This window comes from Phacochoerus africanus, chromosome 14, assembly GCF_016906955.1.
Source record: "Phacochoerus africanus isolate WHEZ1 chromosome 14, ROS_Pafr_v1, whole genome shotgun sequence".
NCBI classification, from domain to species: domain Eukaryota; kingdom Metazoa; phylum Chordata; class Mammalia; order Artiodactyla; family Suidae; genus Phacochoerus; species Phacochoerus africanus.
In genome coordinates, this window is record NC_062557.1 from 36248359 (window position 1) to 36270865 (window position 22507).

A 22507-nucleotide genomic window follows, 5' to 3' on the forward strand; every position below is an offset into this window, starting at 1 on the left:
GCTACCATTTATATAGTTCTTATTAAATGCTGGGTGCTATTGAGTTCTTTATGTGTATTAACTCATTTAATCTTTACAACCAACCTATGAGGTATGGAGTAGTATCTCTATTTTTATAGTTTAGGAAAATGTAACCCAGAGAAGTTAAATGACTTGCTCAAGGTTATACATTTAGTAAGTGGGGAAGCTGGGATTCAAGCCTTGGGCAGGCTGGCTCCATAGTCTACAAACAAAAACAAAAACAAAAAAACCACAAAATAATAACAACCCAACCCCCCCCCCCCCCCGATCAAGAATGATGATTATAAAGTTTACTTTATAAATGATTATAGGAGTTACTCATGGCACAGCGGAAACGAATCTGACTAGGAACCATGAGGTTGCGTGTTTGATCCCTGGCCTTGCTCAGTAGGTTAAGGATCTGGAGTTGCCGTGAGCTTAGGTGTAGGTCACAAACTCGGCTCAGACCTGGCATTGCTGTGGCTGTGGTGTAGGCTGGCAGCTACAGCTCTGATTCTACAACCCCTAGCCTGGGAACCTCCATATGTCGTGGGTGTGGCCCTAAAAGGACAAAAAGACAAAAAAAAAAATCATTATAATGTAAGGCTAACCTTAGTTTATAATCAAGTTCTTAAACAGTTGGAATAATTGTTTTCTTCTATCCTATGCAGTGGTTGTGTTTCAGAAATACGTGTTACATATTCATTTTCTCTTACCTCCTTCCTGCTAGATGAGAGTGATTCTAGCTCTCTTTTATATGTAGGGGCATCAAGTAGATCACCCCTCAATAAACTTTTTCTATGAAATGACACTCTGGCTTATAGGCCAAGCACCAATGTGTTGTGCAGGTGGAATGGATGATAAGGCAGAATCTTTCCTTGCCAAACCAGAGCCATAAAGAGCCCATCTTCAAATTAAAAGGGAAAAGTGCTTTTTTTTTCTCTTTTCTTTCTCTTTTTAGGGCCGCACTTGTGGCAATGTGGAAATTCCTGGACTAGGGGTCGAATTGGAGCTGCAGCAGCTGGCCTACACCACAGCCACAGCAATGCTGGATCCAAGCTGCGTCTGCGACCTACACCACAGCTCAGGCAATGTTGGATCCTTAACCCACTGAGCAAGGCCAGAGGTGGTCAAACCTGCATCTTCATGGATACTAGCCAGGTTTTTAACCCGCTGAGCCACAGTGGACTTTTAAGCATTAAATATTAATCACCATCTTCAGAGGGTGAGAAAAGAGGGGAGTACATGATAACATCCTGGGGAGAATAGGAATTTTAGGAGGAAGGAAAGGAGATTCCTAGGACCAGTTTTAGATGACCTTGAACTGGAATACTCTTCTAGTAGTTAGACTAAAACTGGAGTCCATGGATCTACCTTAGAGATATGGGACCTTCCTGAAATGATGCAATATGTTTGTTTACATAATGCAAATTTTTATACTGAGAGAACATGTAGTTTCCTTCAGATTCTTTTTTTCATTCATTTTTGGCCGCCTTGTAGCTGGCAGATGGAGTTCCCAGGCCAGGGATCAGATCTGAGCTGCAGTCATGACCTAAGCTGCAGCTGTGGCAATGCCAGATCCTTAACCCACTGTGCTGGGCTGGGCATCAGACCTGTAGCCCAGTGCTGCCAAGACGCCACCCATCCCATTGTGCCACACCGTGAACTCCTCTTCAGATTCTTAAAAGGGTTCATAATCCTAAAAAAGGTGAGAACCACTGCCCTATAGATTGTTCACTTTACTCTTAGAAGTACCTCTCGGCTTTTCATTGTTTTTGTTTGTTTGGGTTTTTTTTGGGTAAGAAACAGTTTTGTTTTGTTTTGTTTTTAAATCATATGTGTTCATGTGAAAGCAAAATCAGATTTGGTTTCAAATAAACTCTCAGGAACTTCGTAAATTCACTGTATTTTATTTGTTTGTAGGATAGTGCAGCTGTCCAGATTCTCTTGGAGATTTGCTTACCTACTGAAGAAGAGAGGGCAAAGGGTGTCAATCCAGACAGCTCGCTAAGGAATGTTCAAAGTGTTATTACTGCCAGCTCTCCAAATAAGGGACTAGAGGAAGGAGAAGACAATTTGCTCTGTAACCTTCGTGAAGTTCAGTGCCTTATCTGTTGTCTGTTGCACAAATGTACATTGCGGATCCCAACATCGCTAAGCTTGTCCACTTTCAGGTCTGGTTTCAAAGAATGATGCTTTATGGTTGACCTTTATTTTGGGGGGGTAGTTTCGAATTACTAAATAGGAATCATTCAAAAACAGGAGGTCGCACAATTGATCATGGTCCTTTACAATATGTAGAAAAATGCAGTTTTTTTTTGTCTTTTTTTTTTTTTTTGCTATTTCTTTGGGCCGCTCCCGCGGCATATGGAGGTTCCCAGGCTAGGGGTCGAATCGGAGCCGTAGCCACTGGCCTACGCCAGAGCCACAGCAACTCGGGATCCGAGCCGCGTCTGCAACCTACACCACAGCTCACGGCAACGCCGGATCCTTAACCCACTGAGCAAGGGCAGGGACCGAACCCGCAACCTCATGGTTCCTAGTCGGATTCGTTAACCACTGCGCCACGACGGGAACTCCCCGAAAAATGCAGATTTTTAAAACAAATTTTTACTTCAGCCTAATAAAGTATTCCTGTAATTTCTCTCTGTTTTAGTACATCAGAAGGGTGAAATGCCAGATACACACAGGGCACTATAGCTGTTTGAGCAACTTTTTTACATAAAGGAAGTGAACCCTTTCTTTGTATTTTCATCTCTATTTGGCTTGTAACAATTTTATTTCTGACTTTTCTCCCCTTTCTTGTCGAGATAGGGTTATCCATGTGAACTTTTGCCTTTGACGGTGGCAGGTATTCCATCTATGCACATCTGTTTGGATTTCATACCTGAGCTTATTGCACAGCCAGAACTTGAAAAACAGGTAATGAACATTTAGAAACCTGAGGAAAATTTTGATCTCCTTCCAGTCTTGCTAGTTACAAGAAAATACTTTATACTTTTTAGTACCTAAAGATACTCTCAGAAACATGTAATATTTGGATTTTGTGTTGCAGATATTTGCTATCCAGTTGCTTTCTCATTTGTGTATCCAGTATGCATTACCAAAGTCACTCAGTGTGGCTCGCTTAGCTGTCAATGTCATGGGAACTTTGCTAACAGGTGTGTAGCCAACCGATAGAAATAACACAAATTTCTAGCATAAAGTAGTTAATATTTTTTCTGAATTTTTTTTTTCTTTTTGGGGCCGCACTTGCGGCAAATGTAAGTTCCCAGGCTAGGGGGCGAATCGGAGCTGCAGATGCTGGCCTATGTCACAGCAACACTATACAGATCCAAGCTGTGTCTGTGACCTACACCACAGCTCATGGCAATGCTGGATCTTTAATCCATTGAGCAAGCAGGGACAGGGATTCGAACCTGCAACCTCACAGATACTAGTTGGGTTCATTACTGCTGAGCCACAACGGGAACTACCCTGAATTTTGTGACACCATGTTTTCTGTGTCACTAGTAGTTTAATTTATGCCATCTTTTGAATTATTCTTCTTTTGTAAATGTTCCTATTACAAATGTGCTATATGGTGTAGAGATGAATAGGTAGGCAAATTGTAGCTTTTATTTTTGTGAATGACTATATATAGATTCAAATTAAATATACTAAGTATGCCACATTGTATAAATGGAAATCAAGTCTACTTTATGAATTATGTCAGTAGAAAAAAAATTACAATTTATTACGTATGCTTAGAGTTGCAGAAAAATATAAACATAGGTATGAATAAGAGATAAATATATTAGTTGCTTTCTTAAGTTCTAAAACATACCCTAACTTTTAACCACCTTCCAAGTTGTTAAATAAAATGGTATGAAAATAAACTAAAAGATATGAACTATAATTCAATCTTTTAAGTTATGGTTTAGTCAATATCATATTCTTTCCTAGTGCTCCCATAATAATGTATTCATTTTTTTCCCATTGTATTGACTTCATGGTATAATTATTTGTAGTAGTTAAGAACTTAAACTCCCTGAGTTCTGTCCTATCTCCACCACTAACTGGCTGTGTGACCTTGAACAAGCTTCTTAATCTCTCTAAGGTTTAAGAGTTTTCTTATAAAATACGTGTCATAAAAACACTTTTTTCATTCATAAGATTGTGAGAACTTAATGAAACAATGCATATAACACACCTATCACCATGCTTGGACCTAAGCATTTGTGTGTTGGATGATGGCTGACTATTAGATTGTGAGCTCCCTGAAGGCAGGGGCTGGCCATGTCTTAGGAAACTTAGTATCCTCAGCACAGACCATGGTGCTTAGTTTGTTGTATAAGCCATGTGTGTTGAATTTATATCTTTAAAGTCAAGAATTCTGTATCATTTCTTTCCAACAGTTTTAACACAGGCTAAGCGATATGCTTTTTTCATGCCAACTCTGCCAAGTTTGGTCTCTTTTTGTCGAGCATTTCCTCCACTGTATGAGGATATCATGTCTTTACTGATCCAAATAGGGCAAGTCTGTGCCTCTGATGTTGCCACTCAGACAAGAGACATTGATCCAATTATTACACGTAAGTAGTAACTTCTGTTCAAGAGCTGTTTTAATATCTCAAACGGAAAGGCCAAAATCCTTTCCAGAGTTCTTGCCTTATTTATTTTTCCTTATGTTTTTAGGTCTTCAACAAATAAAAGAGAAACCAAGTGGATGGTCTGGAATCTTAAAAGATCCATCATATAAAAATGGATCTCGGGACACTAGAAGCATGGATCCTGATGTACAGCTCTGTCATTGTATTGAAAGCACAATAATTGAGATAATAAACATGAGTGTTAGTGGAATTTAAAAAAAAAACAAACTTAAAACAAGAAAAAAATGAAGCTGTTTGCTGCCTATACCCAACGTGAATCTGCATCTCATAACAGCTAAACTGAATGGGAACATTAACGTCTTAGAATCACTAAGATGATTCAATTCAACATGAATACAGTTTAGAACTCTTTTGAGAATTATGCTTGCTTGTATTTGATTGGCAGTTCTTTGGATCTACTTTGCTGGTATGTTTCTTGTAGCAGCTGAGCTTTTTTTTTTTTTTCTCCTGTTGGGAGCACATTTAAGAAACTCATTACTGAAAAATGAATTTGGCTTTTAAAGTGGAGAAAATCTGCCATGACTTTAATATAATTTCTTATAAAAATGAGTCTGTGGGTAGCCCTAGTGTTTAACTGTCAAGTAGTAACAGAGTACAAGGATGCAATGATGCGAGGGAGAAGAAAAGGAGAATTCAGGAAAAATTAGGAGTTTTGATAGCCAGATAGAAATCTCCAAATCTTGCACATGATAATAATGCAAGATGGAATTGCAGTTCTCAAGACACAGTATTGAGAAAGCTTTAAAAGGCAAATAGCTTTTTGTAAATGATTTCCATGGAATTACAGATAAGGATTTTAAAATTTTACATATTTGCTTCAACTTTTACTAATATATGAAGCCATATGTTTAAAGAGATACTTGAATAATTTGGAATTTTAAGATACTGGTTTAAATGTGTTTACAGAAACATCTTTGTGCAGAGAAGAACCCGAAAGGAGGTCTCATTTAGTTTTTTTAAAGTTTATTTTTATAATGGTCAGAGGGGGGAAAATACATTGGTATCTAATTAAAGTGTAGAGCAATAAAACCCACTGGATTAACAAGCTCTTGGTTTGTCATCAGGATTATAATTCACATAATAACCCTAGAAGATTTTGAAATAAGAAAATACATAGTGTTTGGACCTCAGGAAAAATTTAAAAAGGGGAAAATACCGTGTTGCGGAAGGATTTTGCAGTCCTTTGTCAGTAATGTCCATTGATTAGGTAGATGCATTCAGATAATCCTCATTTGTTTTCTTAATGAAGTATCCAGTGTAGAAGCTCCTTCCCTTGGCTTTCTGCGATATATCTGAATAAGCCCCACCATCCTTCCTTGAAACGGACCTCTTCGTTTATAAAAGAAATTAGACAGGCTAATAGTAAAGTATGCTCTTAGGGATACATGCGTTCCCTCGTGCAGTTGGTTAAGGATCTGGCACTGTTACTGTGGCGGTTCAGATTGATGCTGTGGTTCAGGTTGGATCCCTGGCCTGGGAACTTCTACTTTCACATGCCGCGAGTGAGGCCAAAAAAAGGAAGAAAATAAAAGAAATTTAATTTCAGCCTTTCCACTATAGCAGATAGTCACATTTCCTTTTCCTTCTTTGTAAGATGGGATTACTACTGGCCCTACCTCATAAGGGTATTATGTAAGAGCTAATTTGTATGTTTCCAATCATGAAGTGCACAGGATCATAGATGATAGAGTATTTATAACTTTTATTAGATGCTTAAAGTTCAATTAAGTAGTCTTGATGCAAAAGATAAAAGCATACACTTAAACCATAAGAATTTTCCTATTTTTAAAGAAGGCAGTTTTGTAGTCTTTTAAGATTAAATACAACTGCTCTTGTTTTGTTTTAAAACTGAGGCTTTGGAATATTTTGTGTGTTTAGATAAACCTCTAGGAGTTCAGAAAAGGTTGAAATATGTTTTCTAACTAAATGCAGTGCACATTCCTGGATCAATTTTCAAAGACGGTCAAAACCTGCTGTGTTTAAATAATAACATGCTGTTTTTCCTCAGATTTGTTGATGATGTAAATAAAATGTGTACATATATTAGTAAATGTTAATATTCATGCATTTAAGTTAAGGTTATAAAATTTGTCACAATGTGATTTTTTTTATTCAAGTGACAAAAGATGTGTGCAGCTATTTTGAATATTGGTTTATAAACATTCATATTCTTTATCAAATGAACTTGTGTTTTTTTTGTGTGTTTCGTTTCATTGCTATTAACGTGAAAGGAACAGTTCAAGGGACTGGGATCCAGGACTGTCTGGCTCCAGAGCCTATGTGTATCAGTTTTCATTATGCCACATACATCAAATGGCAATACAAGATGAGAGTTCAGAGCCTCATGAACTTAAGAGAGAAAAATCAGAGTAGTTATCCTGGAGAAGTTACATAAAAAGATTTGATGATTTAAAACATTTGTAAAAGCAGAATAATAATTTGAAGGTAGTTTTAAGGATTTATTTTTATAAACTATCCTCCATTGCACTGTCTTAACAGTAAATTACACTTTTTGTACTTTTCCTTCATCTTGGCTTATGGATATGTATTTCCACATAATGAAATTCATAATAACCCAGTGTGGAGTCTGCTTTTTTTCATTTAACGTTATATGGAGTTTTGGCAGGTTGTTTGGTTTTACATTTATTTTATCGGTTCCATAATGATTGAATTGATATAATCATCTCCCTGGGAAGTTAGGTTTTTTTTTTTTTTTTTTTTTCAGTATTAGAATAGGCCTTGTTAAAAATAAATAAATAAAAAGAATAGAACTTGTTATCACTAGAGCTATTATTACTTTTCTTTCTTTTAGATTACTTCTTTAGGGTAAATTTCTGAGCCCGAGATTACTAAATTAAAGGGTAGAATTTATTTTTATGACTGTTTTGTCATTTGGGGAAGATGTAGTAAAACTGAAAGTGAGGCAAGCAAACTCGCCTTTTGTTGCTCCCTTCTGCAGCAAACCTCTCTCCCCAAACTGGTTTCTCGGAATCTGAGAAAGTGCTTCAGGTCTTGCTTTTTTGGGAGAGTAGCCATTTGAGCCAAGTTTAGGTAGAGGGTTGTTTTTTTTTAAAATATCAATTTGGCGAGATCATGATTAACCCCCTACCTTTGAGGAAACCGAAGTGTATTTCTTGGCAAAGAACAAATTGGTCTTAGGAAGGACAGAAGGCTGATAAGCTTTAATGGAATTAAGAGTGATCTGGTGCTGGAGAGCGTTTCCAGTTGAATGTGGTCTCTAGGAAAGCCTTGAATATCAGGAGATTCTGTAGCCAGCTGTCATCCAACTTTTTCGCCTCGTTTGGCTCAGAAGTCTGGCCATTTCCTTTCATTACTCTGGGTACCGGAAAGTTCGGAAATTTGAATCAAGTGGCGCTGAGAAATGCTGAGAGAACTTGGCGTGTTTCCTCTCGCTTGATCTAGAGACCTTAAAAATGGGACTTCGAATTTCCAAGGAAACTGAGCCACGGCTTAAATCACCGGTTTCCAAAAGTCTAACACAGCAAACTGTATCCCTTTATCTTCTTGGGATCTGCGGGAGCCCTTCACCGCCGGGAAGTTCGCCTTCCCATGCCTCCGTGTAGCTGGGGTTGGTCTTTACCGCGGAGTCCTCCATTGGGTGCCAGAGTGCGCGCCCCCTGACCTCGCGTCGGGATTGGTTGCCTGGTTTCTGGTCTTGGCGAGTGATTGGTTGTCTGACTTCGCCCGGCGATTGGGTGCTGGGAGTCGAGGGGTGGGAGGCGGGAATTCGTCCGCTGGAGTGTTGTAGGTGGGAGCTGAGGGGAGAAAAAGTAAAAGGTACGTAATCCCGCGACTGGGAGTAGCTGCCTGGGGAGGAAGAGAGGGAGGGTAGGACCTCTCTTTGCCGGAACTTCTCTGTGTTTGCTTGCAAGTTTCGGCTTCCTTTATCCCGAGAATCGGAGCCCAGTCGGCATTGTTTGATTTTCCGCCGGGCGGGCAAGTCTGTCTCTCGCGGGGAGGGCGCAAAGCCTGCCAGAAGGGTGCCTTTTGCTTTTGTCCACCCGCCTTGCAGGCTCTTCGGTGTGGAGTGGATCCCCAGGGCCTTGGGGATCGGGGTTTGCTGAGGGAGGAGGGAATATGAGGACGAAAACCTGTGGGGGGTGGGGAGGAAGCCTGCATTTACCTCCTTGGAGGCCTTTTACGAGTCTGGGGCTCCGCGTTACTCTTGGGAGGGGGCTACGGCGGAGCCAGATAGGTTTTGTCCTTTATCCAGTGTGTAGGGGAAGCGACCCCTTTTTGTTGCCAGTTGCCACCACGGGTGGGGGTGGGGGTGGGGATGGATTGCTTTCTAGGTTATATCTGAGTTACTAGGCCAGCCTTGAGTTGTTGGTTAGATTAAGGATTTAGATTCCACAAATACCGTTCTCAGAGCTTCACAGATGGAAGCACAAAATGTTACAACTGGAAACTACCTAAGAATAGTGATTCTTAGTTTCTCTGGGGACAAATAACTATGGTTAAGGTTGTGATAGGCTTTATACTATGTGGAATTGAGATTTTAACCCATCTCTCCATCCCTACATGGAATTTAGCATTTCTTTCACTATTGCAAATAATTCCTCAGTTGATAACTGTGTATATCATTTCCCTTTTATTTTCAGTTATTTCCTTAGGATATATATCTGGGAATGAGAAATCTATGGACTTTCTCTTAAAAAACACAGTCACATACAGAAACTTATGCATGCAATATCAAAAGATTACACACAGTCTTTGAATTACATCCATGTATCCTAGGTTAAGTTGGTTTAGAAGAGGTGGAGATTAAAGTAGATCACTTCCTCTGTATCAGATACTGGAGTTTAGGCACATTCTATACATTACCTTATTTAATTTTTGACTCAGTACCTGGCTAATTTTCATAAAAGCCCTATCAGGTAGATAGTATTATATTATCTCCATTTTACAGATGAAGAAACAGGCTCTGTGAGATTAAGTAATTCACAGTGCAATTCCACTTTAAGGCTTGTTTCTTTGCATTATACCCTATTGACCTTTACGTAAGAATTATTGAGCACCTACATGTGCCAAGGCATTTTCTTCCTTGCAACAGTTTTTAAATTAGGGATTTGGATCTTAGTCTAGAGAAGTGAAGATCAAGGTAACATTTGAATTGTTGTCAGAACCTGATCTAGAACCTATACTTATTAATTCCTGGTCCACAGCTTTGGCAGAATAGGGTTCAGATTTGTCAGATTCTGAGACATGCTCTTAACCACTGTGATTTATAAGAGTAGGAAATTCTTTCTTGTTGTTGTTTATACATTAATTCCAATTTTTATTTCAAGACTTGTGTTTCCGTGTAAGGTATCTGGTTTTTCTTTGAATGGCATTCTTTCAACATTGACTCTCATTTCTCTTGCAGTTAGGAGTCGGAAGTAAAGCATGATGTCGTCAATACGGTCTGAATATACAATTGGTGGGGTGAAGATTGACTTTCCTTATAAAGCTTATCCATCACAGCTTGCTATGATGAATTCTGTAAGTATTTTTCAGCAGTTATTTTAAGTCTTTACTGAGATACAGATGCTTATAATTCGCAACATCCAGTGAGTCTGTGACTATGTTTTCTCAGATAGTAAATAGATTGAAAACATTTGCTGGATTCATTAAAGAACATCTAACCTTTGGAAAAAAATGCTGGTTGCTACAAAACTGTATTTGTCTCTATTAGGGGGCAAAGGAGAACATTCTGAAAAATGTTCTCAGCTCATTTGGAACTTCTATTTACTGAAGTACTGCTTTACTTTGCCTCATTACTTTGAAATACAAAGTCAGCTCATTTGGAACTTCTATTTACTGAAGTACTGCTTTACTTTGTCTCATTACTTTGAAATACAAAGTATTATCTTACACAGAATACTGTATTTTCACCAAAATTTTTTGAAATATTTTAATCATGTAGAAATTAATATACAAACGTGAATAAACCAACTTACCAGGTTTATTAAATCTTAATGTTTTGCAATCTTTACTTTCTTTTTTGTCTTTTTCTCCTTTTTAGGGCTGCACGTGCGGCATATGGAGGTTCCCAGGCTAGGAGTCTAATTGGAGCTGTAGCACTTGGCCTACACCAGAGCCACAGCAACGCCAGATCCGAGCCTCGTCTGCGACCTACACCACAGTGCATGGCAACACCGGATCCTCAACCCACTGAGTGAGGCCAGGGATCGAACCTGAAACCTTATGGTTCCTAGTCAGATTCGTTTCTGCTGTGCCACGACAGGAACTCCCCATCTTTACTTTATACTTTGTTTATGAGTAGCAAGATAACTAGTACCGTGAATTTGTTCTTTTTCTTTTCTAGCCATGTTTTTATACTTTTATTACATATGTATGTATTCATAAACAAAATAGAGTGTACTTAACATATTTTTGTTTTTCTTTTTGGGCCCACCTGCGGCATGCAGAAGTCCCGGGGCCAGGGATGGAGCCCTTGCCACAGCAGTGACAACACTGGATCCTTAACCCTCTATGTCACCAGGGAACTTCACTTTACATATTTTTAAACTTTGCACAATGATATTCTATATCTGTCTTTCTGGAGAACTTGATTTTTTTTAACATTATTTTTTAAGTATTTATGCCATAAATTTATTTGCAATGAGTTCAAGAGTTTGATCCTTTTTTCAAGGAGATTGTACTCCTTCCTTTTTTTTTTTTGTTGTTGGTTGGTCTTTTTGTCTTTTTTTAGGGCCACACCCGTGGCATATGGAGGTTCCCAGGCTAGGGGTCCAATTGGAGCTGCAGCTGCCGGCCTACACCACAGCCAGAGCAACGTGGGATCAGAGCCGCATCTGCGACCTACACCATAGCTCACAGCAATGCCAGATCCTTAACCCACTGAGTGAGGCCAGGGATTGAACCTGCATCCTCATGGATGCTAGTCATGCTGAGCCACGATGGGAACTCCAGGAGATGGTACTTCTTAAAATGCTCCTCTTCATATCTGTTTCATGAATTATTTTTAAGCAGTTGATGTTTTACGATAAAGGTGTATTAAATCCAGATCCAAAGTATGAAGATCATTGTAACTCGTAATTGCCACTTATTTTCCACTGAAAATGGTAAATTCTTCCCTGGACCCTCCTCATGGTGGCTCCTGTGGAGCACTGAGGTTGTGAGCCTTCAGACGCTCTGTCCCAGCCTAGTACTGTCAGGAGCTCTGCAGAAGGCACTGAGACTGAAGGTGAAAGAAGTGGCAGCAGCACATCAAGCCCCTCCTTTCCTCATGATCTTGCTCACTTGCTCATCTTACTTTTAAGATGTAGATCAATTAATTGTTATTTTATTTATTTATTTATTTGTTTTTGTCTTTTTTTGTCTTTTCTAGGGCCGCACCCAAGGCATATGGAGGTCCCCAGGCTAGGGATCTAATCGGAGCTGTAGCCACTGGCCTACGCCACAGTCACAGCAATGCAGGATCCAAGCCACATTTGCAACCTACACCACAGCTTACAGCAACACCAGATCCTTAACCCACTGAGCAAGGCCAGGGATGGAACCTGCAACCTCATGGTTCCTAGTCGGATCCGTTAACCACTGAGCCACATGGGAACTCCTGTTAATCTGTTTTGATTGCTATATAGCAGTTTGGAATTTGGAATACTATACAGAAATCAAAACAGATTAACAATCCATTGGGCTACATCATACAAATTATCAGAATTTTATTTGCCCATTTTCTCCTTGATAAATATTTAGGTTGTTTACATTATTTTGCAATTATAAACAGTGCTGCTCTCAACTTTCTTATACCTGTTTCCTTGTTTGTGTGGGAAAGATTTTGGGTATTTACATAGGCCTGGATTGCTGGAGGTGGGTACCTTCAACTTTACTAGCAATTGCTAACTTCTGTATGAACTGGGTGTAATAATTTATGCTCCTTCTAGCAGTACCCTTTGTTAAGTTTTCAGCAAAGATATTAGTGTATTCTAAAGACATGATATCGTTTGCATAAGTAAGGCACAAATCGTTTCTCATTTCTTTTGTGTTTGACATGGTTTAAATCTAACATATTTTAGGGAGAGATATAAAGGAATAAAGTCTCAGTTTAACTAAATTCTAGTTCTTCTTTCTGCTACTGCTATGTTTCCTTAAGAGCATGCAGCTTTACTTCTCGTTGTATGGAGATAGGCCTTGAGGAAGTAAGTTGTTTATTGATTTTTTAATATTGTTTTTGTGTCCATAGATTGTCAGAGGATTAAATAGTAAGCAACACTGTTTGTTGGAGAGCCCTACAGGGAGTGGGAAAAGCTTAGCCTTACTTTGTTCTGCTTTAGCATGGCAACAATCTCTTAGTGGTAAGTAGTTGGTTGGTATCTTCAGGTTGCTTATTGGGACCTAAAAAAAAAAAATCTTAAAATACTTTTTTACCCAGAATGATTCAATCATCTTCTAACTAATTGAAATATTCTCTTTTAAGGTATTCTTTTCTTTTTTTTTTTTTGCCTTTTTCTAAGGGCTGCTCCTGTGGCATATGGAGGTTCCCAGGCTAGGGGTTGAATTGGAGCTGTAGCTGCTGGCCTATGCCACAGCCACAGTAACTCGGGATCTGAGCCGCATCTGTGACCTACACCACAGCTCATGGCAACGCCAGATCCTTAACCCCCTGAGCAAGGCCAGGGATCGAACCCGCAACCTCATGGTTCCTAGTCAGATTTGTTAACCACTGAGCCACGACGGGAACTCCAGGTATTCTTATAACTAAGAAAATATTCTCTTTTAAATATTCTCTTTTCTGGGAGTTCCCTTGTAGCTCAGCAGGTTGAGAATCTGGCATTGTCACTGCTATGGCTCAGGTTGCTGGCTCAGGTTGCTGCTGTGGCATGGGTGCAATCCCAGGCCAGGGATCTCCAATCTGCTGAGCCATGAGGGAACTCCCAAAAGATATTTCTTTATAATCAGTTATATATCATCCAAAAGAGTTTCAATATAGCAAAATATGTTTAATTAATCTTAAAACAATTTTGAAATAAGATGGTCCTTTATTTGATGATTTAGAGTGTACATAAGAATCTTGTATATTATATATTATATATAATATATAAAAGATGGAAGAGGTGGGGCTGCCATGATTACATAGCATATGCAAATAATTGCTTTTTTTTTTGAGTAAATCCTTTAGTATAGTTGCTTATCTGTCCCTTCCTCATAACACTAGAAAATGGAATACATTAAAAAAAAATTCAAGTTGATCTTTCTACTTATTTGGATGCCAGATAAACAGAAGTTTATTATAATATTGTTTTTAGAAATTCATGTTATTTCCCATTACTTTCCTCTATTTGCCAACAAATGTCTAGTAATGTTTACTTTTGTGAAAGCCTTCTAATATATATCTAATGAATTTGAAATGCAATATTGGATACATTTTAGTTACATAATTAGATGCCTTTGATGTTAAGTATTAGGAGAATTTAAAGTTAACCTTGGGTGTGTATGTATGTGTGTATGTACGTAAATGTGCCTTATATATAATTCTTTGAAAGGAAATGTTTGTGTTACTGGTAAGACTACTAAAAATAAAAAGTAAATAGGAGTTCCTGTTGTGGCTTAGCAGTGATGAACCCAACTTTCAACCATCAGGATGCAGTTTTATTCCTGGCTCAGCTCAGTGGGTTAAGGATATGGCACTGCCGTGGCTTGGATTTGGCGTTGCTGTGGTTGTGGCGTAGGCTGGTGGCTACAGCTCCGATTCAACCCCTGGCCTGGGAAGCTCCATATGCTGCAGGTGCGGCCCTAAAAAGCAAAAAAAAAAAAAAAAGTAAATAAGTAAATATTTTATAAGCTTTCACTTGTTCATTTTGATTCTTCCTGATGTTTGTCTTTGGAGAAAATGAGATTATCTGTTAATAACTTAAAATTTTAATGGGAGATTCTGGAAAATAAAATTTATGTAGAGCAGATGGGAAATAATGTTAGTACCGTTTGTAGAAAATTAAATTATTCAGCTTTTTTTGTATATATGAATTACATATTTACACAATGTAGGCATGAAATGTAGACCTACTTTAATTTTGTATTATATTTAAGTATTGAAAATCAACTGTTTTATTTAATTTGAATATTGACTTTCAAATGTGTTTTGATACATGTATCAGATATGATATCATGAAACATTTTTTGAAGTATAATGTGGGAATGATTTAACCCTTATGTGTTTATATTATTATTTAATATATTGAACTTTCAAATTCTTCATTAGGGAAATACCATCAATTAAGTATATACCTTTATTTTAATCTTTCCTGCTTGGTATTTTAATATATTTCAATACAATATGAATACTTGAGTGGTGGTGCTTTTATTACATTGTTGATCTTTGATTATTGTTAGATTTTTGTAAATTAATGTAAAGTGTTGATAACTTCTCTATAAATGTTTCTCGCCTGTCCTGATTTGATGCTGCAGATTGAGTGACCAATTTGCCCAGATTTGCCAGGTGCTTTCCTGGTTTTAGCACTGAAATTCCTGCATCCTGGGAAACTTCCCAATCCTGGGCAAATTGCACACCCTGCCTGCAGATGAAGATTAATGGTTTTTTAATTAGAAATATTATACACAGAGGTTCTTTCATTTTTAGGGAAGCCCGTGGATGAAGGCTCAAGTAGAAAAGCTGAAGTACCATTGTCGTGTTGTTGTGCATGCCATTCGAAGAATTTTGCAAACAATGATGTGAACCAGGAAACTTCATATCATTTCAGTAATCCAAGTACACCACCTTCTGAAAGAAGTGGCAGTTTGTCAACTTGTCAAGGTAGTTTACATGTTGCCCGAGTCTGTTGATATCTGTAATAGGAGTCTTAATTATTGCTCTTGTGAGACCTAATGTAGATAAATTTGTTTAGCATAATTTGTTGTATATTTCCACTTAATTTCCCTGGAATTATTTTAAGCAACACATAAAGTGGTCAGAAATCTTTGAACTATTTTATTCTTGGCCTCACTTTTAATTTATTCAGACATCTTGCTAGCTTAAATCATTTTTGAAGAAGGCAAGGCAAAAATAAATGATATTCAGTGTTGTTTGTAGGCAGTATTGTTAATTGAATGTTAGAATTTTATAAAAAATTCTAATTTGTATGGTAAAACAAAGTCTAATTAACCACATTCATTCTTGCTAAGTTTGCCTGAACTTCTGAGATCAGTAGCCTACATGAGGATCAAGTATGTTTCAAGTATGATCCTTAAACCGTTCTTATTTAGATTTATTTAAGATAAATATTAAGAATAACATAAGATTATTATTTTTTTTTTTTTTTTACTTTTTTTAGGGCCACACCTGAGGCCTATGGAGGTTCCCAGTCTAGGGGTCTAATTGCTAATCGGAGCCACAGATGTTGGCCTATGCCACAGCCACGGCCACAGCCACATCAGATCTGAGCCGAGTCGGCAACCTTCACCACAGCTCACAGCAACGCTGGATCCTTAACTCACTGAGCGAGGCCAGGGATGGAACCCAAAACCTCGTGGTTCCTAGTTGGATTTGTTTTTGCTGAGCCACAGTGGGAACTCCAACATAAGATTATTAATTAAAAAAGTTTCTTCTGGAGTTCCTGTTGTGGCGCAGTGGTTAATGAATCCGACTAGGAACCATGAGGTTGCGGGTTCGATCCCTGGCCTTGCTCAGTGGGTTAAGAATCTGGCGTTGCCGTGAGCTGTGGTGTGGGTCGCAGACGTGGCTCGTATCCCGTGTCTCTGTGGCTCTGGTGTAGGCCTGGGGCTACAGCTCCGATTAGACCCCTAGCCTGGGAACCTCCATATGCCGCAGGAGCGGCCTAAGAAATAGCAAAAAGACAAAAAAAAAAAAGTTTCTTCTGTTTTGATTATGTAGAAAAGATTGACCATTGTTTGCCTAGGCCAGAAACCTGGGAGACATCTTGGACACTTTGCTCTTCCTTATTCTTTCATGCAAATCCCTGTCTCCATTGACACCTACCTAGTCCAAACTACCATCTCTTGCTTAGAACATGTAATAACTCCTTTCCTGCTTTCGCTTGTGCCATTCCTGAACGAGTCACTGGCAGGGAGAAAAGTGATCGCCACGGTGGACTTAAGTCTAAACAGTATCGACTTCCCAAAATCACGGATGGAGTCATCTACCTCTAAAGCACCTGACTGTGTGGAGGATGGTAGCTGCTTGAACTAAAGTGTAATTCTGTTAGGAACAAGGAAGAGGAGGTGGAATAGAGGCCGGAGAGGTGACCAGTAGTGTTGTTTATACTGTTTGACCCTTAACTCTTGTGGCTTTCTTTCCATTCCTTCAGAGGGTCATGCTTCGTCCTGCCTCTAGAACCTTTGCTTGTGTTGGTGTCTCTTCTGAGCAAAGTTTGACTTCAACTTATTAGCCTGCTCTTCCTTTAGCTCTCAGCTTAAAGAGCACTTTAAGGGCCCTCTGCCGGTCTTTCTGTCAGGCTAGATTTGGTGTCTGTATTGCATTCTGACATCTCACTGTGTGCCTCTCCTTCATAGCACTTGTCACAGTTTGTATCATCTGTGTGTCTGTTGTGCATTTTTTTTAATCAATCTCTGCTTCCCCTAGCAGACTACATACTCCATGGGGTCAGGGACTGTGTCAGTTTGCTCAGCATTGCATACCTAGCAGAGTACCTGGCATATAGTAGGAACTCTAGATAAATGTTTATTGTATGAATGAGTGGAATTGATTTTGAACTAGTTATAAGAACTCTAGTTTGTAACGTTTATGTACAACTTGTATTTTTTTCTGAAAAAACTAGCTTTATTGAAACATACGTAACAGAGTTCCCATCGTGGCTCAGCGGTTAATGAACCCGACTAGTATCCGTGAGGAAGCAGGTTCGATCCCTGGCCTCGCTCCTTGGGTTAAGGATCTGGCGTTGCCATAAGCTGTGGTGTGGGCCCCAGACAGAGCTTGGATCCCGTGTTGCTGTGGCTGTGGCGTAGGCTGGTAGCTCTGGCTCCAATGGACCCCCTAGCCTGGGAACCTCCATATGTTGCGGGTGCAGCCCTAAAAAGACAAAAGACAAAAATAAGTAAATAAATAAATAAAAATAAATATACATAGCATAACAAATTGTGTAGAAATTCCCATTGTGGCTCAGTGGTAACGAACATAATTAATATCTATGAGGACATTGGTTCGATTCCCTGGCCTTGTTCAGTGGGTTAAGGATCTGGTGTTGCCATGAGCTGCGGTGTTGGTTTCAGATGAGGCTTGGATCTGGCATTGCTATGGCTGTGGTGTAGGCTGGCAGCTGCAGCTCAGATTCGACCCCTAGCCTGGGAACTTCATTTGCTGCAGGTGCGGCCATAAAAAAAACAAAAAAAACAAAAACCCAAAACCAAATTGTGTATGTTTAAATGGTGCATTTTGATAAGGTTTGACATAGGTGTATCTCCCTAAAATTTTTGCCAGCATCAAGAAAGTGATTAGTTTGCATTTTCTGTAGTTTATGTAAATGGAATAATACAGTTTGTACACTTATTTTTGTCTGGCTTTTTTCACTTAAGCTAATTCTTTTTAAATTCATTTATATTGTTGCAACAGTTCTTTTTTATTGCTGAGTAGTATTCTATTGTATGCATATACTACAAATTGGTGTATATTTGTGTTGTTTCCAGTTTGGGGCTGTTAAAAATAACACTGCTATACAAACAGTTATTTGTAAATCACTGTTATGGACATAATGCTTTCACTTTCCTGGGTAAATATCTAGGAGTCTTTTAAAACCTAGTGTTCACATTTATAAAATGAGGGTAATATTTGATGATTAAGAGGTCACTGATAACCTTCAGATTGAGCTTTCAAGACGATGGGGATTAAAAGGCAGATTATAGGAGCTTGATTCTACTGTATTTTTGAACCTAAAGGACATTGAGAAATTTAGTAGAAAAGGAACATTGAGATAATATAAAGATTTTTATTTTTTTATTTTTATTTTTTTTTGTCTTTTTGCCTTTTCTAAGGCCACACCAGCGGCATATGGGGGTTCTCAGGCTAGGGGTCTAATCGGAGCTGTAGCCACAGGCCTACACCAGAGCCACAGCAAAGACAGATCAGAGCCGCGTCTGCGACCTACACCACAGCTCATGGCAGTGCCGGATCCTTAACCCACTGAGCGAGGCCAGGGATCAAACCCACAACCTCATGGTTGCTGGTCGGATTCGTTAACCACTGTGCCACAACGGGAACGCCTGAGATACTATAAAGATTTTTATAGAACTGAAATTATTTTGAAAGAATCTTACAGTTATATTTTTTAAACCACGTTATTGGGAGTGGTCTATGAAAGCACAAACCCATTAAAAGTCAAAATTGGACTTGCCTATTGAAAGCATAGTTCTTGGGAATTCCCGTCATGGCTTAGCGGAAACGAATCTGACTAGTATCCATGAGGATGTAGGTTTGATCCCTGGCCTCGCTCAGCGGGTTAAGGATCCAGCATTGCTGTGAGCGGTGGCTTAGTGGAAATGAATCCATATGCTGTGGTGCAGCCCTAAAAAAACAAAAAAACAAAGAAAAAAGATATCTAGCAGCTCATGTTTTAAAGTATGTTATTAAGTTTTTAGAAATGTCTTAACATATTTTTAAAAATTGAAGTGTAGTTTACTTACAATGTTATATTACTTGTGAACCACATAGTGATTCAGTATTTTACGGAATTAAGGTCTTGTATCTTAATACCAGTATTTTCTAGAAAAATCAACTAAATGTAAGTTATTTATACTAATTTCTTATGATTTTTTTATATAAGACTCTCCTGGAAAAACTACACTGGCTGCAAAGCTATCTGCTAAGAAACAAGCGTCTATGTACAGAAACGAAAATGATGATTTTCAAGTAGAGAAGAAGAGAATTCGACCCTTAGAAACTACACAGCAGGTAAACAGTTTATTGGCAGTAAAATAATCCCATTAGTTATAGCTGAACAAGGTAGTCAAGTATCAATCATGTTTTCAGTGGCATTTGTAGGTATTGGTTGGGTAAACTAATTAAATGGTAAATTATTAAAATTTGATTTTATTTAGTCTCAGTGCAAAGGAGTTTGTTATTGTAATAGATTATTCATAGTAGGATGTCATTAAAGTGATACTGAGTGGTACTTTCTTATGTATAAGGAATTTGATAGTAAAATATTTACTTAAGATATATATCAGTAATAGAGCTACCTTGTATTTTTTAATCCCTTTGTTGTTTTTATATAATAATGGCCTCTGATATGAATATTTAGGTCATAGAATTTTTGGTATTGATAGTTTTAATGTAATGACAAGGCTTACTCTTATTTATTGAACTTTTAATGTCTATACATTATAAAATATGTTTACTTCTAAAAATTATTGAAAGACCTAAATTATCAGGAATGTTAAATGAATTATATTTTTCATAAATGAATACAATGTTTTCTCACAGAGTTCCTGGCATTGAGGTAGGGAGATTGGACTTTAATAGACTTAGTTACAAATAAAAATATTGCTTTTAATTAATTAGCATATCATTTTAGATGATTATATATTTTAATTGAATATATTTTAAAAGTACTTGCATTTTTACATAGTTTGTCTGTTCCCTTGTTTTTAGAAATGGAATGAATTTCTTTTCCAGTTTGGTATTTGGAGAAGAACTAATTACAATGAAGTGTGGATCTTAGAGATTTTTCCCCCCCAAAAATGTGTGCTTAGAGTTGAATGTTGTGAGGTGGGGCTCGACATATAACATTTAATCCCTGACTCCATTGACTCTCATTTCTTTTTTGGTAGGAATGGAATTATCAATAGAAATGCTTTTATGCTTTTTTTTTTTCCCCCTTTCTAAATTTTTCTTTTTTGGCTGCACCTTCAGCATATGGAAGTTCCTGGGCTAGGAATCGAGCACACCACAGCAGTGACCTGAGCTGCTGCAGTGGCAATGCTGGATCCTAAAGGAATGCCTCCCGTTTATAATTTAAGTAAATAGGTTTTTGGCCAGTAAGAAAAAACATAGTTTGGAAAGAAAAAGTGGTATTTATAAAAGAAATTTTGTCAAATACAATTTGGATTATCGAATACCTAGTAAGTGATACAATAATAGTAATCAAGTAATCATGATTTTATCATTTAGGAAATAATGAGTATTTACATTCAAATTTTTTATTCTTTTTTTTTTTAAATTTAGAATAAGGTTTCCATTTTTATTTACCTTTTTTTTTTGCCTTTTTAGGGCTGCACCTGTGGCATATGGATGTTCCTAGACTAGGGGGCGAATCTGAGCTGTTCCTGACAGCCTTCACCACAGCCATGGCAGTGGGGGTTCGAGCCACATCTATGACCTACACCACAGCTCACGGCAACAACAGATCCTTAATCCACTGAGGCCAGGGATTGAACCCCGTCCTCATGGATACTAGTCGGGTTTGTTACCACTGAGCAATGATGGGAACTCCTATTTACTTTTATTTTCCAATTGGGTGTGTAATTGGACTTTGCTGTAATACTATTCTTGGTGTCTGTGTGGTGGGTCTATTTTATGGGAAGATCATTTAATGATACTGTAGTTTTGACGTATCACTAATTAAAGCTAGTTGATTGGAGAGGTATTACTGTATTCTATCTTAAGTTAATATTTTTATTTTTTGTCTTTTTAGGGCCGTACCCGCAGCATATGGAAGTTCCCAGGCTAGGGGTCGAATTGGAGCTGTAGCTGCAGGCCTACACCACAGCCACAGCAACCTGGGATCTGAGCCGTGTCTGCATCTCAGCTCATGGTAACGCCATCTTCTTAACCCATTGAGCAAGGCCAAGGATCGAACCTGTGTCCTCGTGGATACTAGTAGGGTTCATTACCACTGAACCACAATGGGAACTCCTGACAACGTTATACCTGTTTTGATCTTCGAAGACAAATAACCTCAGCAGACTTCTAGTTTACATTATACTTTATTTGGGTTCTATATTTACAGATTAGAAAACGTCATTGTTTTGAAAAGGATATGCAGCACTTGGATGCAGAAGTTGCTTCAGGAAAGACCACAAACTCGAGTCTCCAACAGGAAAGATAAACTCCTTTTCTCCACAAAATGTACGTATTTATTCCATTGTTCATTTTAAAGAAGGAGAATGTGGAGTTGGCTAAATCCATTTTTGAAACAGAAGAACAGCATAATCACAGAGGAACAGAAAACTCAGAAGTCGAAAGTGCTGTCACATCTCTGCTCCTGTGTGAGATGGTAAACCTGTGCCCTTTGTGCCCCAGTTTCCTCTTTTATAAAATAAGAGAATTGGGCTAGAATGAGATCAGACAGTTTTTTTCCTCTTCTGCATTCTAAGGTGTGTGAACTCTCCTTCCTAAAGTTGTCAATGTCCTTAGGGCAGCAGTTCTCAAGGAGTAGTCCAGGGAGCTCTGGAGAATCCTGAGAATTTTTTCAGGCCGTCTCCGAAGTCAAAAGTATTTTCGTAGTGATAGGAAGATGTTATTTACCTTTGTTCTTTTACTGTCTTTGACATTTGCACTGATGGTGCAAAAGCAAAGATCGGTAAAACTTTAGGTGCTTTCGCACAATCAAGATAGTGGCAGTAGTGTGTATTAATAGTACTTTTCTTCATTGTCATTAATGCACAATTAAGAAAAGCCAGTTTCACTTAATGTCCTTAATGAAGTAGTAAAAATTACTAATTTCATTTATTTGCACCCTTGATTTTTTTTTTTTTTAAACATTCTCTGTGAAAAAATGGGTAGTTTTCATAAAACGCTTTCACGTTCAGGAGAAGTATAGTTGTCTTGAGGAAAGCACTTTGTAGGATAGTTTGGACTGTGAGCTGAACTAGCCACTTTTTTCACAGAACGTTGTTTTTACTTGAAAGAATAACTGACA

General features: G+C 38.3%; 2 protein-coding genes across 2 annotated transcripts in view; both read left to right on the forward strand.

Annotated features, from left to right (window-relative positions):
* The window catches only part of INTS2 (integrator complex subunit 2), a 63697-nt gene extending 56865 nt beyond the window's left edge, over nucleotides 1-6832 (forward strand). The window contains 6 exon segments of the mRNA XM_047758044.1: nucleotides 1924-2125; nucleotides 2128-2174; nucleotides 2815-2922; nucleotides 3056-3161; nucleotides 4398-4574; nucleotides 4678-6832. Of these exon segments, the coding sequence (XP_047614000.1) occupies nucleotides 1924-2125; nucleotides 2128-2174; nucleotides 2815-2922; nucleotides 3056-3161; nucleotides 4398-4574; nucleotides 4678-4847 (810 nt within the window). The 3' untranslated portion in view covers nucleotides 4848-6832.
* Nucleotides 6833-8391: 1559 nt separating this feature from the next.
* BRIP1 (BRCA1 interacting helicase 1) overlaps nucleotides 8392-22507 on the forward strand; it is a 136392-nt gene continuing 122276 nt past the window's right edge. The window contains 7 exon segments of the mRNA XM_047758601.1: nucleotides 8392-8450; nucleotides 10039-10154; nucleotides 12865-12976; nucleotides 15259-15432; nucleotides 19412-19539; nucleotides 21596-21662; nucleotides 21665-21714. Of these exon segments, the coding sequence (XP_047614557.1) occupies nucleotides 10059-10154; nucleotides 12865-12976; nucleotides 15259-15432; nucleotides 19412-19539; nucleotides 21596-21662; nucleotides 21665-21714 (627 nt within the window). The 5' untranslated portion in view covers nucleotides 8392-8450; nucleotides 10039-10058.